Source organism: Mauremys reevesii, linkage group 1 (genome assembly GCF_016161935.1).
Source record: "Mauremys reevesii isolate NIE-2019 linkage group 1, ASM1616193v1, whole genome shotgun sequence".
In the NCBI taxonomy this organism is placed as follows: Eukaryota; Metazoa; Chordata; order Testudines; family Geoemydidae; genus Mauremys; species Mauremys reevesii.
In genome coordinates this window covers 26,411,830-26,425,100 of record NC_052623.1, presented here as the reverse complement: position 1 = coordinate 26,425,100, position 13,271 = coordinate 26,411,830, and the positions used below count along the sequence as shown (strand labels likewise).

Here is a 13,271-nt window from a genome sequence, read left to right as displayed (position 1 = left end):
GCATTGACACTGATGGAGATGCAGTTGTCCAGTCTGTGAGCTATTGTAGCAAGGAAGATGAGATGACTCTTGCATTATGCAGTGTGACAAAGTTCCTCCTCTACCTTGGTGGGTCCTGCGCTTATTGGCAGATTTGCTAACCTTAGTGATCTTCCCCACAGTCTGGATCAACTCCTCCTGTGGCTGATCAGGAGTTGGGAGGTTTGGGGGGAACCCGGGCCCGCCCTCTACTCCGGGTTCCAGCCCAGGGCCCTGTGGATTGCAGCTGTCTATAGTGCCTCCTGTAACCACTGCATGACAGCGGGCTACTTCCCCATGGCCTCCTCCAAACACCTTCTTTATCCTCACCACAGGACCTTCCTCCTGGTGTCTGATAATGCTTGTACTCCTTAGTTCTCCAGCAGCTACACCCTCTCACTCTCAGCTCCTCACATGCACTTCCTCTCCTCTGGCTCCCCCCTGTCTGACTGGAGTGAGCTCCTTTTTAAACCCAGGTGCCCTGATTAGCCTGCCTTGATTGGCTGCAGGTGTTCTAATCAGCCTGTCTGCCTTAATTGGTTCTAGCAGGTTCCTGATTACTCTAGTGCAGCCCCTGCTCTGGTCACTCAGGGAACAGAAAACTACTCATCCAGTGACCAGTATATTTGCCCTCTACCAGACTCCTGTACCCCACTGGTCTGGGTCTGTCACAGCAGCTATTTCTCAAAGTTTTGTTTAAACAAATTGCTCATTATATTTATGGCATCAGTGTGGCTAGACACTTTCCTTAAAAGGGGTGCATTAGATTTAGTAGAGGATAATGGATTGCTTGGGGTTTCAGTTATCTGTGTGCCAAGACTTATGGCATTGGTTGGATTGGTGGCTTTTTGCCAAAATGATCTGCCTGGTGCCAGTTACTGTGTATGCTCCATACTTGCAGTATATGGAAAGTGTGTGTGCATAAAGTGGTGCAGACATACCCCACAGAGGGAACAGAGACGAATTCTTGCCCATTGTGTATTTTGTAAATAATCGGTGTATTCACAGCTCTTCCCTTATGCCAGAATGAGAGTTTGTGAACTGTAAACTTTTGGAACAGTGTGTACACCAACAGCACACATCTGAACTCACCTTTCAGTGGATTGTGGGGGCGGTTCATCACATCTGATTTTTAACGTCTTCATGAATTAACATAACTTTACTACTGTATATCACAATTTTAAAATAAAAGTGAGTCCTGAATTCCAAATGGGAAATAGAGAGAACGGATTTTCAACAAACTCTTCCTCCAGTGCCAAAACTATTGTGAAATTATGACATGCTTAGTATTTTGTTCTAACCTCTAACTTGGTGAGAAGGCCAGTAGGTCTGAGTACTTATATATTTTTTTAAAAAAAATTGATTTTGCATTTTACAGAATTATTGATCTCTTAGCTGAAAGCAAAATTTCACAATAGCACCACATCCATACACTTTGTGCCAAAGATTTCAAGAAGCCCTGTAGCTCTCCCCTGAGCCTTGACTGAAAGAAAATAGTGCCAAATAGTCTGGCCAAATTTTCCAACGTTTGTCTGACTTTAACCCTTCTGTCCCATGGTTTTCCCATCTGTAATATGGAGACTAGTTACGCACCACTCCAATTTCCTGCCTGTAAAGACTGTTGTGAGCCTACCTCATGTTTCTAAAGCATTTTCAGATCTTCTGATGGAAAATGTTACAGAAGTGTAATGTAATATTATTCGGAGGGTTTTGGGATGTGGACCAATGTCAACTAGAGACTAGGATAAGATCAACATGTTTCTCTTTCCCTTATGGGGGATTTCACCCCAAATCTCTGAAGGTAAAAGTCTAGTGCATCAATGCAGTCTACTACCAAATCTGCCTCTTTTTTGATGAATTGCTTGGAAACGGATTGTTTCTCCTGGGTTACTGATTGGGTGGAGGTTGCGGAGCTAATATTGACTTGTGATCTATAATGATATTAATACATGTGTGGTGTTTTCACAGCTGTTTATTATTCTTGTTTTTTATCCTAGAAGTATCGCTATCAAGATGAGGATGCCCTGCATGATCATACCTTACCTCGTTTAACCCATGAAGTGAGAGGTCCAGAACTTGTTCATGTGTCAGAAAAGAACTTATCTCAGATAGAAAACATCCATGGATACGTCCTGCAATCACACATCTCTCCTTTGAAGGTAAGATGAATATTCATTATGGCTTTGGTCTTAAAACAGGTGAGATCACTTGTCCCATAGTCCTGGAGAAAGATTATTTGTCCAATGGGCAAGTTGCTATTTGAAATGCTTCAGTGAAGTTTAATTGTTTTGTGGCAGGACTTTAAAGCATGGTGGATATTGTAGAGTAACAGTTTATTGCTTTGCTGGCACAGCTTTGTACTAGAGTTGTGAGAGCTGGGGGGAAAATGGGTATTGACAAGCAAACCTTCCCTTTTATATAAAAGGGGATGAAATGTTCCAAAAAAGTTCTGGCATTGTTGTTTTGGCATGACAAACTTTCTTTGTCCTTGCTCCTGAGGTACAATAAGTATTGTATCCGTATAACCATTGATGAAGTACTTTCTTGCTTCTCATCCTAAGCCTGGTGGCAAGTTCCGTGTAAACTTTTGCATGCAGGAAGAATTTGTTTGCCACAGTTCAAATCTTTATTGCTGCAGCACTTGTTGCTATCCATGTCTTTGTCACTGCGTGCTTTGTGATACGTGTAAGTCATATTTTTTAAATGGAGATGGGTTCACTAGCAATGCAAAAGCTGCTCATCTGTATGAGGGAGTTAACTTATTTTTCTTTGTCATCCCAAAAGAATCCCATATAATCACACACACTGTATGCTAAGAGATGAAAGGATGTAGTTTCTGTTTTAAAATGAGTGGTAAGAGCTTTAAAGTGTTTGTAAAACTTCCCCAATACTTGTTAGGTTGATGAATATAGTCACATTACTAGTGATTATTACTTTCTGTTTGGACTGGGAAGAGAAAAGAAAGATGGTAGGCTCCTTAGTTAGAGGTGTTGATGTTCTGGTGGATTTGTTACAGGTGATGACTCTAGCAGTTTACAGGTGACAAGTGTGGTTGACTTCCATGATACTGTGTTCGGGTTATGGAATGGGAGGAGGGCCAAGCAGTGATTACAGTATGGTGGCAAGTAAGAGGCTATTTTAAGATGTGTGTAGGTGGTGGTCAGGAAGGTGGAGTGCCTTTCCTCCATAGATTGGATTTGTGAAGGGGGGAAGGGATAGCTCAGTGGTTTGAGCATTGGCCTGCTAAACCCAGGGTTGTGAGTTCAATCCTTGAGGGGGCCATTTGGGGATTGGTCCTGCTTTGGGCAGGGGGTTGGACTAGATGATCTTCTGAGGTCCCTTCCAACCCTAATAATCTATGATTCTAACCCATCTGACTGCTGAAGGTACTGCTTTGTTAGTTTTTGTTGTGTATAGGAATTAGGTAGTATTCCTTTTAAATAGTCCAGGAGCCCTCTAGTGGGTCTCTGTCTTCTATTGCCAAAGCTAACAGTGCAGCAATATTTAGCTAGGCCTTTTATGTTAATGTGTCCATAGTAAATACAGGTTTATTTAGAGCCTGACTGCAGTGGCACCTGCAGCAGTATGCGCATTGTGCACTGTGCACACCACTGACAGTAGCAAGGAGGAGCAGAGTTGGCTGCCCCCCACTCCACTTAGATTTGGCCCTGCCAGCCATCCATTGTGACAGGAGGGCGGTGGAGCCAAAATTAAGTGAGTGGGATTGCGTGCCCCCCAGTGCACCAGGTCACAATAACACTCACTCACAGCACCGATTTTGGCTCCTCCATGCCCCCCACAGACTCCCGTGGGACTAGTCCTGCACCAGAGTTCCCTCTTGGGGGCATGCCTGGCGTCACCCCTCTTCCAGCAGCCTAGGTGTCTCAGAGATGAGAGGCGATACTGCACCTGAGCAAGCTGGGCTGGAAGGTGGGGGCTGAGCATGGCATGGATTTGGCAGGCAATCCTCTGGGACCAGTGGCTCCGCAGGGATTGACTGCATATACCACTGAATACATGTCTGGGGGTTCTGATGCACGACTGTCTCTGTGGTTTCCTCATGTCCTTGAAGTTGCGTAGAGAACACAGACACAACAGTTGTTATTACCCTGTGGGGGAGTTGTGAGGTGAGGCGTTCTGGCCCTTTACGGCATCAAGGATGGCTATTTCTGTTTAAGCAAGGGAGATGACCTCTTGTAGATAAGGCAAAGAGACAGCCTTTATTTACCTGGGAGATGGAAACTTCCCTGTAAGGTCACCTGACCCAGGCTGCTAATGTGGTGATGGTGGTAGGCAAGCTCAGTGCTGAGAGGTGGGTGGAGGAGAAGAGTAGTGCAACCTCTAGGCAAACTAGGTGGCTGCCTAGGGTGCCAAGATTTGGGGGCGCCGCCACCAATCAAGATGCTGACTGCAGATCGCAGACTGTAGGGAGGACGTATATGATAAGAACCACGCTCCCAGTGAATTGCTCTCCTGCCATTTAGAAAGCCAGCGAAGTCCTTTCGATTGTGAATCGATAATTGTACAGATATGGCTGTGTTGGTAGGTACATTACAGTAATAGCTCCTCTGTCTTGTAGATATCACAGTAGCCAAAAGGAGAGTGCAGCAGATTGTGGTGGGAAGTTTAAGACCCCCGCTGGGGCTGAGCTGTGCTGTCAGTGCAGTGCAGGCCGGGGCCGGCTTGCACATGGCATGCTCAGAGAACGGGCTGCAGGATTTCCAGACAGAGGCTCTGCTCCCTGGGGAGAGAACAGGGCCGGCTCCAAGCACCAGCTCAGCAAGCAGGTGCTTGGGGCGGCCATGGGGAAGGGGCAGCAGGTCGGGCTCTTCGGCAGCAATTCGGCGGTGGGTCCCTCAGTCCCTCTCGGAGGGAAGGACCTGCCTCCGAAATGCCGCCGAAGAAGAAAGCAGTGAATTGCCGCCGATTGCGATCGTGGCTTTTTTTTTCCCCCACTGCTTGGGGTGGCAGAAACCCTGGAGCTGGAGAGAAGGGAGGGATGCCGCAGCTGGCAGCTTTGCGGATTCTCTCACGTGGAGGGACGGTTACGCCTCTTTAACACACCTCCCTGCGACCCAGCTTTCTACCCTCCCGACCCTGCTTTGGCGTGAGGGCTGCGCGCACTCTGCTTCACAGTCCTGCCTGTCCCACGCCCCCTGCCGGAGCAAGAGCCCAGCATTCAACTCCCCAGCCCGGGCACATGATGGACTCATGAAGGCAAAGCAGGCGACATGCTCCCATTGCCCTGTTGCAATTGCACTTGGCCCGCTGCTGCATGACAGGGACTGGAGAGAAGAGCGCCCATTTCACCTGGCGGCTCTTTGAATTCCACCCTGCCCGCTGCCCCCTGGCCAAACCCAGATTGTGCCCTCTCCCCACTCCACACCCAAAACTGGTCTCCTCCCCTTCCCTTCCCCTCCCCAGCCAAACCCGAACCTGCACTGATCGAACCCGGTCTGCTTCCCTTCCCTATCAAACCCGATTCCCTCTCTGATCGAACCCGGTCTGCTTCCCTTCCGCTTCCCACCCAAACCCAATCCCCCACTGACCTGAACCCAGTCTGCTTCCTTCTGCCGGCCACACTCAAACCGTCACTGTGGTCTGCTCCTCACTGGAGTCTCTCATTTAGACTCTTGCCCCAGCTTCTCACTTATGTACATCTGCATATGTCTCTTGCTGTTTTCATCTGCTGGCTTCTAAGCATGGGCTCCACTTTCCCTGGCTGTCATCCCCTTAAGTGTAGGGAGGGCATGGAAGGGCAGAGTAAGTCTTGGACCCATAGTACTCTGGTTCTCTGACAGGATTGTCTGACTGCTTCTTGCACTGAGTGTTGTTCCTCAGCACTGACTTGAAAGCCTGTTCAAAAGCCTCTTCTCGTGTTGGGATCTGAATGCAAGAGTAGCATCATCTGCACAAGGAAAGGCTACCCAGAGTATCTCTTACTGTACTCTCTATTCTTGGGCTACAAGACTTCTGTATTCAGATTAATTCAGTTTCATATCTTCCAGGATGTGCTCTTCTTTCTCTTCCCTCCACCCTCGCCTGGTTCTCAGAGATGCTGTGTATACAGAGCATCACTTATTTCTGCTGAGAGTGACTAAATGTGATGGAGCACTCTCTCTTTCAACCCGAGATTGAGATCCATGTGCTTTCAACCAGTATGTGTGTGACAGGTGTCATTTTGGCTGATGAACTAGGGCCCTCCAAAGCTAAAAGCATGAACTGTCAATGCCCTGTAGTAGGGGACCGTAACAACTCAGACCCTTTTCGGATTGGCATGGAGAGGGACCTGAAGTGGGTTACATGTGCTTCTAGAGAGGCGATAAATATCTCCTTATAAAGGTCTGGAGCTGTAGATGTGACTATAGTATAAATGTTTGTTTTCTCTCTGATAAGTGGTGGAAACATTGAAATATTTCCTTACCAAGTAGAATTCCAAGTACTGGGGTCTTAATACAGCCTGTCTATTGCTCTGTCAGGAGCAAGAAACTGCTGACAACTGCAGTTGCATAAATCTGTCAGAAAATCCCACTGAGAGTTGTTTTCACTGGAAAATTTGAACTGTCCTGACCCAGTTTTGTGAATGCAGGTCAGAATTCTTGGTGCAAAGGAGAAACATGTAAAAGGTAACACAATCACAAGTTCACCTCGACCAGGAGGGGTGAAGGGATTTACATCTGACAAGCAATCCAAGTGGAATGCTTGAAGCCCAGGCACTATGGTAGGTTGCTAGATAAAGAGTTAAATATTTGACCGAATAGCCTTTAAATCATTCTGTGAGTGGGATTTCACAGTGGGGTCTGTGGCCCCAGAATGAATGTTTTTATTTGAATGACTTGACTGCCTTTAGTCAAATAAATCATTCAAATAAAACATGTCTTTAAAGTGATAGAATGATTTGCATGGCTTATTTTCTTTTGAATGGAGAATCATGAATGATATATGTGATGTATGTAATTGATCCCATTCAGTGGTGAATGCAAGAAACTGGATTTTGTTATCACACGACCAGGCCTTATTTTAAACTTTATATCTCGATTTTTGATAAGCTGGAAGGAGTGAGTTTGGAGGAGGAAGAAGCCGCCTCTTTGCACACATTACTTTTGTTATTCTTTCAAGGAGGAAATCTGCCATGATTATATGAGCTGAAAATTGCCTTTTGCTGAAATATCTCTTTGTGGTTTGTTTGAGCTTGACGTTTAGTATTGAGCCTCTGTGTGCTTGAGGCTCAGCTCTAATTTTGGCACCAAAACAAGTGGCCAGATGTGGGCCAGAAGTGTCCCAATAATGACTGCTGTGCATGTCTGAAAATCTGTCCCTTATTTAGGTGACTAAATGGAAGCAAAGTTCTATTTGAAAATCTGGTCCCAATTGTAAGTGCTGAACACTTGGAAATGTTGGCCTTGAGCCCTTTTGAAAATCTGTCCTCCTAAAACACTGTTGTCAAGTGTGATGGATGTTGTATTGGAACTTGGATAGCGTGTGAGGCACTGCTGCCTGCCACCCTTCATTGGTTGGGTATCATTCAAGTATCTAGGGTCTAGTTTGCATGAGCTGGGACACAATATGTGTTGGAAGAAAACAGAAAAGGGCAATCCAAACAGGATGTTGAAAAGTCATAGCTTTTGCACAGCTCAGTAACTCTGTCTATTTAAAGGTGCTTCCTTTATGTTTAACAACGATTATAATGTTTTTGGGTATATAGTTTCATCATCATTTTAAGAATACTCCCAAAGCAATAAGAAATCCATGATGTGAACAGCTTTTATTTTTCCACGCTTTACAAGGAAAATGCACCTTCAAGGAGCACAATTTACTTCCACTGTTTATCATTGTTCTCTTTTGTTTCATTGTGACTTTAGTTTAACTTCACATTTTTAACATGAACTTTGCTCTTATGTTTGCCTGTAGAATGTATTGTTCAATTATGCAATGCTATTAATATATTCAGCTAAAAAACCTGTGTTAAGAGTGCTAAGGATGCACAGTGAATCCCTCAATAGCAAGAAAAGGACACTATTTAAGGTTGCCTGAGCAACTTTAATTCCGTTATAATGTAGAAGCTTAAAGGAGCTTCCGCAAAACCCTTGCTTTGCCCTGTTCACTGAGAATGAGGCACTTTTCTATATTGATATTACTGAAATGTTTTTGTATCACATTGTGTTTAACAAATTGTGTTGATGCCCTAGCTTGTATGAGAAAAATGGAAAATGAAAAGGTCTCAGTCAAAAACCCTCGTCTTGTAGTTTTCTTCATTTGACACTAGATGGTGGAATTTGCTGGAAATCCTTTGGTCTGGGACAGCAGGCCTTCAGTAACCAGTTATTGAGAAGGTTTTCAGCACATCGGTGGGAAGTGCTTACTTAATAGAAATGTAAGGAATGGTATGTTACGGATTTACTGTACATAGTTACCTTTTAAATCCATGCTCTGCTGAGAAATCTTTTGGCTATAACATACACAACTGTATCTAGTATCCAGAGCTATAAATTCTCTCACTCTCTGACTCCCTTTTTTTTTTAAATTCCACCTGGGAATAGATCTAATAAGTGTTCATTAAATGAGAGAGAGAGAGTTCTTAAATCTGATTTGAATTCTTGGTATTAGCTGTTTTGTTTTTTCCATCTCCCTTGCTTTTAATAGGTGAGTAGCTCATTACAAATAAACTGAAAATATTTGTTATATCTCATTGATGGCATGCATATTTTAGATGTCCGGTTTTCCCAGTCCTTCCCTTTACTTTCTGGTTTAAAGCAAGAGCTGAGTGCCGCCTTCTGGTGGCATTTGATACAGAAGAGAGCATCCGAGCCCTGTGCTAGGATCCTTTCTGTAGAAAAGTTCAAATCCCTCTCCTTCTGTCTTTTCCTTGACAGTCTTCCTTGCTGGAAGAGGAGGGGAACTACAACCTTAATGCAGATTATTTCTGGTGCACATCCCTCACCCGCGCTGCTTCCCGCCTCCCCCATTGGCCTGGGACGGTGAACCATGGCCAGTGGGAGCTGCGATCTGCCGACAAGGCAGATAAAGAAACTGGCCTGGTCCACCAGGGTGCTTACCCTGGTGAGCCACATGCCAGAGGTTACCAACCCCTGTTCTAGGACCTTTTGAATGCTTAAAATTTGACTTTGTCTAAGCTGCCTCTTTGTAACATGTTCTGTTTGCTCTAAATGTCATAAATATGTTGATGACTTACTGTCCAGCTTAAATATTCTTTGCTGAGCTGCCACATGTTAATAGTATCTTCACTAGATGATGATACAGTTAAATCTTAATTGTTCAGCTTTGTTATCAGAAATTCATTTCCTTCCCCTGAATCTCAAATTCATACAGAAATTGAAATTCATTTTTCTGCTTCCAGTGATTGCTCCTGTTTATTGCATTGTAGGTGTGTGTGTGCTCACCACGTGCACCGGTGCTGGAAGTGTTTCCCTCAGTGGTATACATAGGAGACCATCTCTGGCGCCCTCTGGAGAGGCACTCGTATGTGCTGGTAGAAGGGATGCCGCCGGCTCCCCCCTCCCTCAGTTCCTACTTACCACCAGTGACGGTGCTGGAATATGTCCTTGCCTCGGCAAGCTTACTTCTCTCAACTGTGTCTAGTTGTGAACTCTTTTTATATAGTTGTTAAAAACTTTTCTAGTTTTATAGTCCCCTTAGTGTTAGAGTTAGTAATAGTTGGTTAGTCCTGGATGGGACTTAGCCTAGGGCCGGCCTGGTTCCCGGGCTTCAAGCCTTGTGACTGCTGCAAGAAACAAATGACAGTCAGTGATCACCACAAAAGCAGTCTGAAGTCGCTCATGTGGGTTTCCCCCAAGCACAAGTGTCACATCTGTAAGAGCTTCAGGCCATGAATTAAAAAGAAGCGGGACATTCTTCTTCAAGCTCCCTCGCACTGGCATCAAAGCCGAATAGAATGGAGTCTGCTCTGAGTAACCCAGCCTCGATGTGGAGCATGCTGCTGGCACCAACCCCCATCCCCTGTACTGGCTAAAAAGAAAAGAAAGGGCGAGCGAGGGTGTTCTCCTATATGCCCTAAAGGAAGGAGAGAGCCAGAGGAGAGCAAAGACTCACGAGGGGCAGCTCTTTCTCTCTGGTTGGTGGCCAGGCTCCACCACCTACTGAGCTGTCGAGCCCCCTTCAAGACCCGGCTGCCATCCTGGAGAGTGGTGCAGAGGCACTTGGCACCTGGCAGTGCCGTCCATGCCGGAGGCCTTTCAGGCCACTAAGGACAATCTGTCCCCTCTGGTGCCATCCACACCAGCTACTGAGGTGCCCAGTTAGGGGTAAACTTGTCCTGGGACCCGTCCAGTGGTTTCTGTCAGTGTGGCACCGCTCCCCACCGCAGTGGGTGCTCTGCCAGCACTTACCTGAACAGCGCCACCAGCCCCCAGATGCGGGTCGGCTGACCTGCCAGAGTGCCCGGCGTTGTTCCCGGTCTCTAGGCAGTGTTCACTGGGATCCTGGCGTTGATCGCCAGCTGTCTGGCACAGACCCTTGGAGGCGTGACGCCAGTCCCCAGAGCCCTGGTGCCAGGAGCATCCAAATCGGTCTCCAGGTTTGTGGCACCATTCCAGAGGGTTAGTATGCTGGTCCCTGGAGTCCCATCACCAGTCTCTGGTTTGCCAGTATGGATCCCCATGGGCATGTCAACGGTCTCCAAGACGTTGATCCTCTCACTCCCAGTCCATGGAGCAGCACTACTTCCATAGAGTGGGCGTGGATCGCCTGGGTACCATCGCCAATCTGTCGAAGGAAGCCACCAGTCACCGGAATCATAGCAGTGAGAGACATTGTCCCAATACAGCTCTCTCCATGGACCTCCGCTGGGGAGCAGACAGGAACGGGGTAGACAGGCAACATCATCCCCGTCCTGGTCCCTCTGACATGCCTCCCCCTCCTCAGGCTCTGAAAGCGAGGAGGAAGACCTGCCCACGGGCTAAGGCCACTTGCCGGAGGCATCGGCATTTCCTTCTGGACCTCTAGGGCCAATGGCCAAACCCCTGGCACCTGTGGAACTCCTGAGCATTTCCGCAACCATCGCAGGGGCATCAGAAAGATGGTCGGCCACAGTCTCCTGCCCACTCCTTGACTGGGAAGTGGAGTCAAAGAAAGCTCCCCAAGGACAGCCATCTCCACCTGAGGCTCCCCTGGCAGAGGCAGTGGAGTTACCAGGTCCACCTATACCTGCCTGCTCATCATCTTCACCCACTGAGGCGCTAGCAAGGCTCTCTCACACGGTCTCCCAGGATGATGCAAAAGCCACCCAGGAGCTTTTGAAGAGAGTGGCATCGAACGTCGGGCTGGAAACTGAGGAGCTGGCAGAGCCCTCGGACTCTGTTTGATGTGCTCAGTACAGCAGCCCCCTCCAAGGTGGCAATACATGAGGGAGTTGTAAAACTAATCAAAGCCCTTTGGCAAACTGCCTCCTCCCTTCCCCCCCATCTCTAAGCAGGCAGAGCGGAAGTACTATGTCCCCACTAATGGGTTTGAATACCTGTACACACACCCCGCCCCAGCTCACGGGTGGTGTCAGCAGCCAATGAGCGCGATAGACAGGACCAACTGGGATCGACCCCTAAGAATAAGGAGACGAAGAGGATCGATCTTTTTGGTAGAAAGATTTATTCTATGGCTAGCCTCCAGCTAAGAGTGGCCAACCATCAGGCCCTACTTGGCTTAACATCTGGCAGTCCATGCCGCATTCGCAGAGTCGCTATCAGAGGAACTCAGGAAGGAATTCCTCGCTATCCTGAAGGTGGACAGAGCGGTAGCCAGTGCAGCCCTCCAAGCGGTGGACTCCACAGCCTGGTCTATGGCTTCTGTCATTTCAATGAGGCAGGCGTCCTGGCTGTAGTCATCGGGCTTGTCGGCAGAGGTTCAGCAGTCCATCTAGGACCTCCCCTTCGATGGCTTGGTACTGTTCGCAGAACACACAGACAGCAAGTTGCATGGCCTAAAAGACTTTATGCCACATTGCATTCTCTGGGCCTGTACAACAGGAAGTGTCATTAGTTCTGCTCTCTAAAGTGCCTCGGCAGAGGCTTGCTTTCCAATGCCTCTCTCCTGTCATGGTTGGCAGACCTGATGTACGCCTTCCCGCCAATTCCACTCATCAGCAAAGTTCTCTTGAAGATCAAGAGGGACAAGGTGCAGGTCATTATGATCGCCCTGGCATGTTCGCACCAGCATTGGTTTGGCATGCTCATGGACCTGACCATAGCAGCCCCATGGCCACTTCCCAGCTGCCCGAACCTACTCTCCGAGGATCACGGTCGGCTCCTGCACCCGAACCTCCCCTCTATCCACCTCACAGCTTGGATGCTGTATAGCTGAACCTAGATGGACCTGCTCTAGTCAGGTACAGCAGGTTCTCTTGGAGAGCAGAAAGCCCTCCACCACAGCGACTTACCTGTCAAAGTAGAAGCGTTGCTCCTGCTGGGCATCAGAGCAGAATATCTCCCCGACCCAGTCATCCCTGCAGTCCATTCTGAATTACCTGCTTCACTTGAAGCACCAGGACCTCACCTTTTCCTGGATCAAGGTGCACCTGGCAGCCATATCGGCCTTCCATCCCCGCATCCAGGGTAGATCTGTATTCTTGCGTGAGATGAGGATCAGGTTCCTGAAAGGCCTTGGGAGACTCTTTTTGCCAACCCAGGGCCTGGTTCCCCAATGGGACCTTAACCTGGTCCTCTCCAGGCTCGCAGGTTGACCCTTTGGGCCTATGGTTTCTTGTTCCCTCTCCCACCTGTTGTGGAAGGTTGCATTCTTATGCATGGATGAATAAATTGGCTGCATATGGTCTAATCTGGTGTCCATTTCTGTGCCCACACTCAAATTTAGTCAAAAGTTTGTCAACAGGTGATTATCTATCTCTATGTGAGGTATTTTTAGTCCAAGGATGGATTAGCAGGGTAGCAGCAATTTCCCTAATAAGGCCTTTGATCTCTGTCCTGATACCTTTGTAGCTTTGCATTTTGCGTTTCCTTTTCTTTTTAATATACAGTCATTGACAAAGCACTGTGGTTGCACACATCTTTGAGTCTGTGTCTGTTAGTGTACCTTCATTGAATATCCAGTATTTTGCTTCATTAAATAGGATACAAGACTTTTTTTTACGAGTTTCAATGTACCTTCTTTCTTTTATCTTCTACTGTACTGGGGATATGTGTATACCATTGATCTATATCTTTGACCTATGTCTTTTAAATATAAAAATCCAAATAAATATTATTAAAAACAAACCACAGATG

The 13,271-nt window shown here is 47.1% G+C and overlaps 1 protein-coding gene across 2 annotated transcripts in view; it reads left to right on the top strand.

Moving 5' to 3' along the window:
• DLG2 (discs large MAGUK scaffold protein 2) overlaps positions 1-13,271 on the top strand; it is a 1,428,123-nt gene that overhangs the window by 659,098 nt on the left and 755,754 nt on the right. For both annotated transcript variants that reach the window (XM_039519925.1, XM_039519926.1), the window contains one exon: positions 2,016-2,177. In XM_039519925.1, coding sequence (XP_039375859.1) covers positions 2,016-2,177 — 162 coding nt within the window. The remainder of the gene's footprint in view (positions 1-2,015; positions 2,178-13,271) is intronic.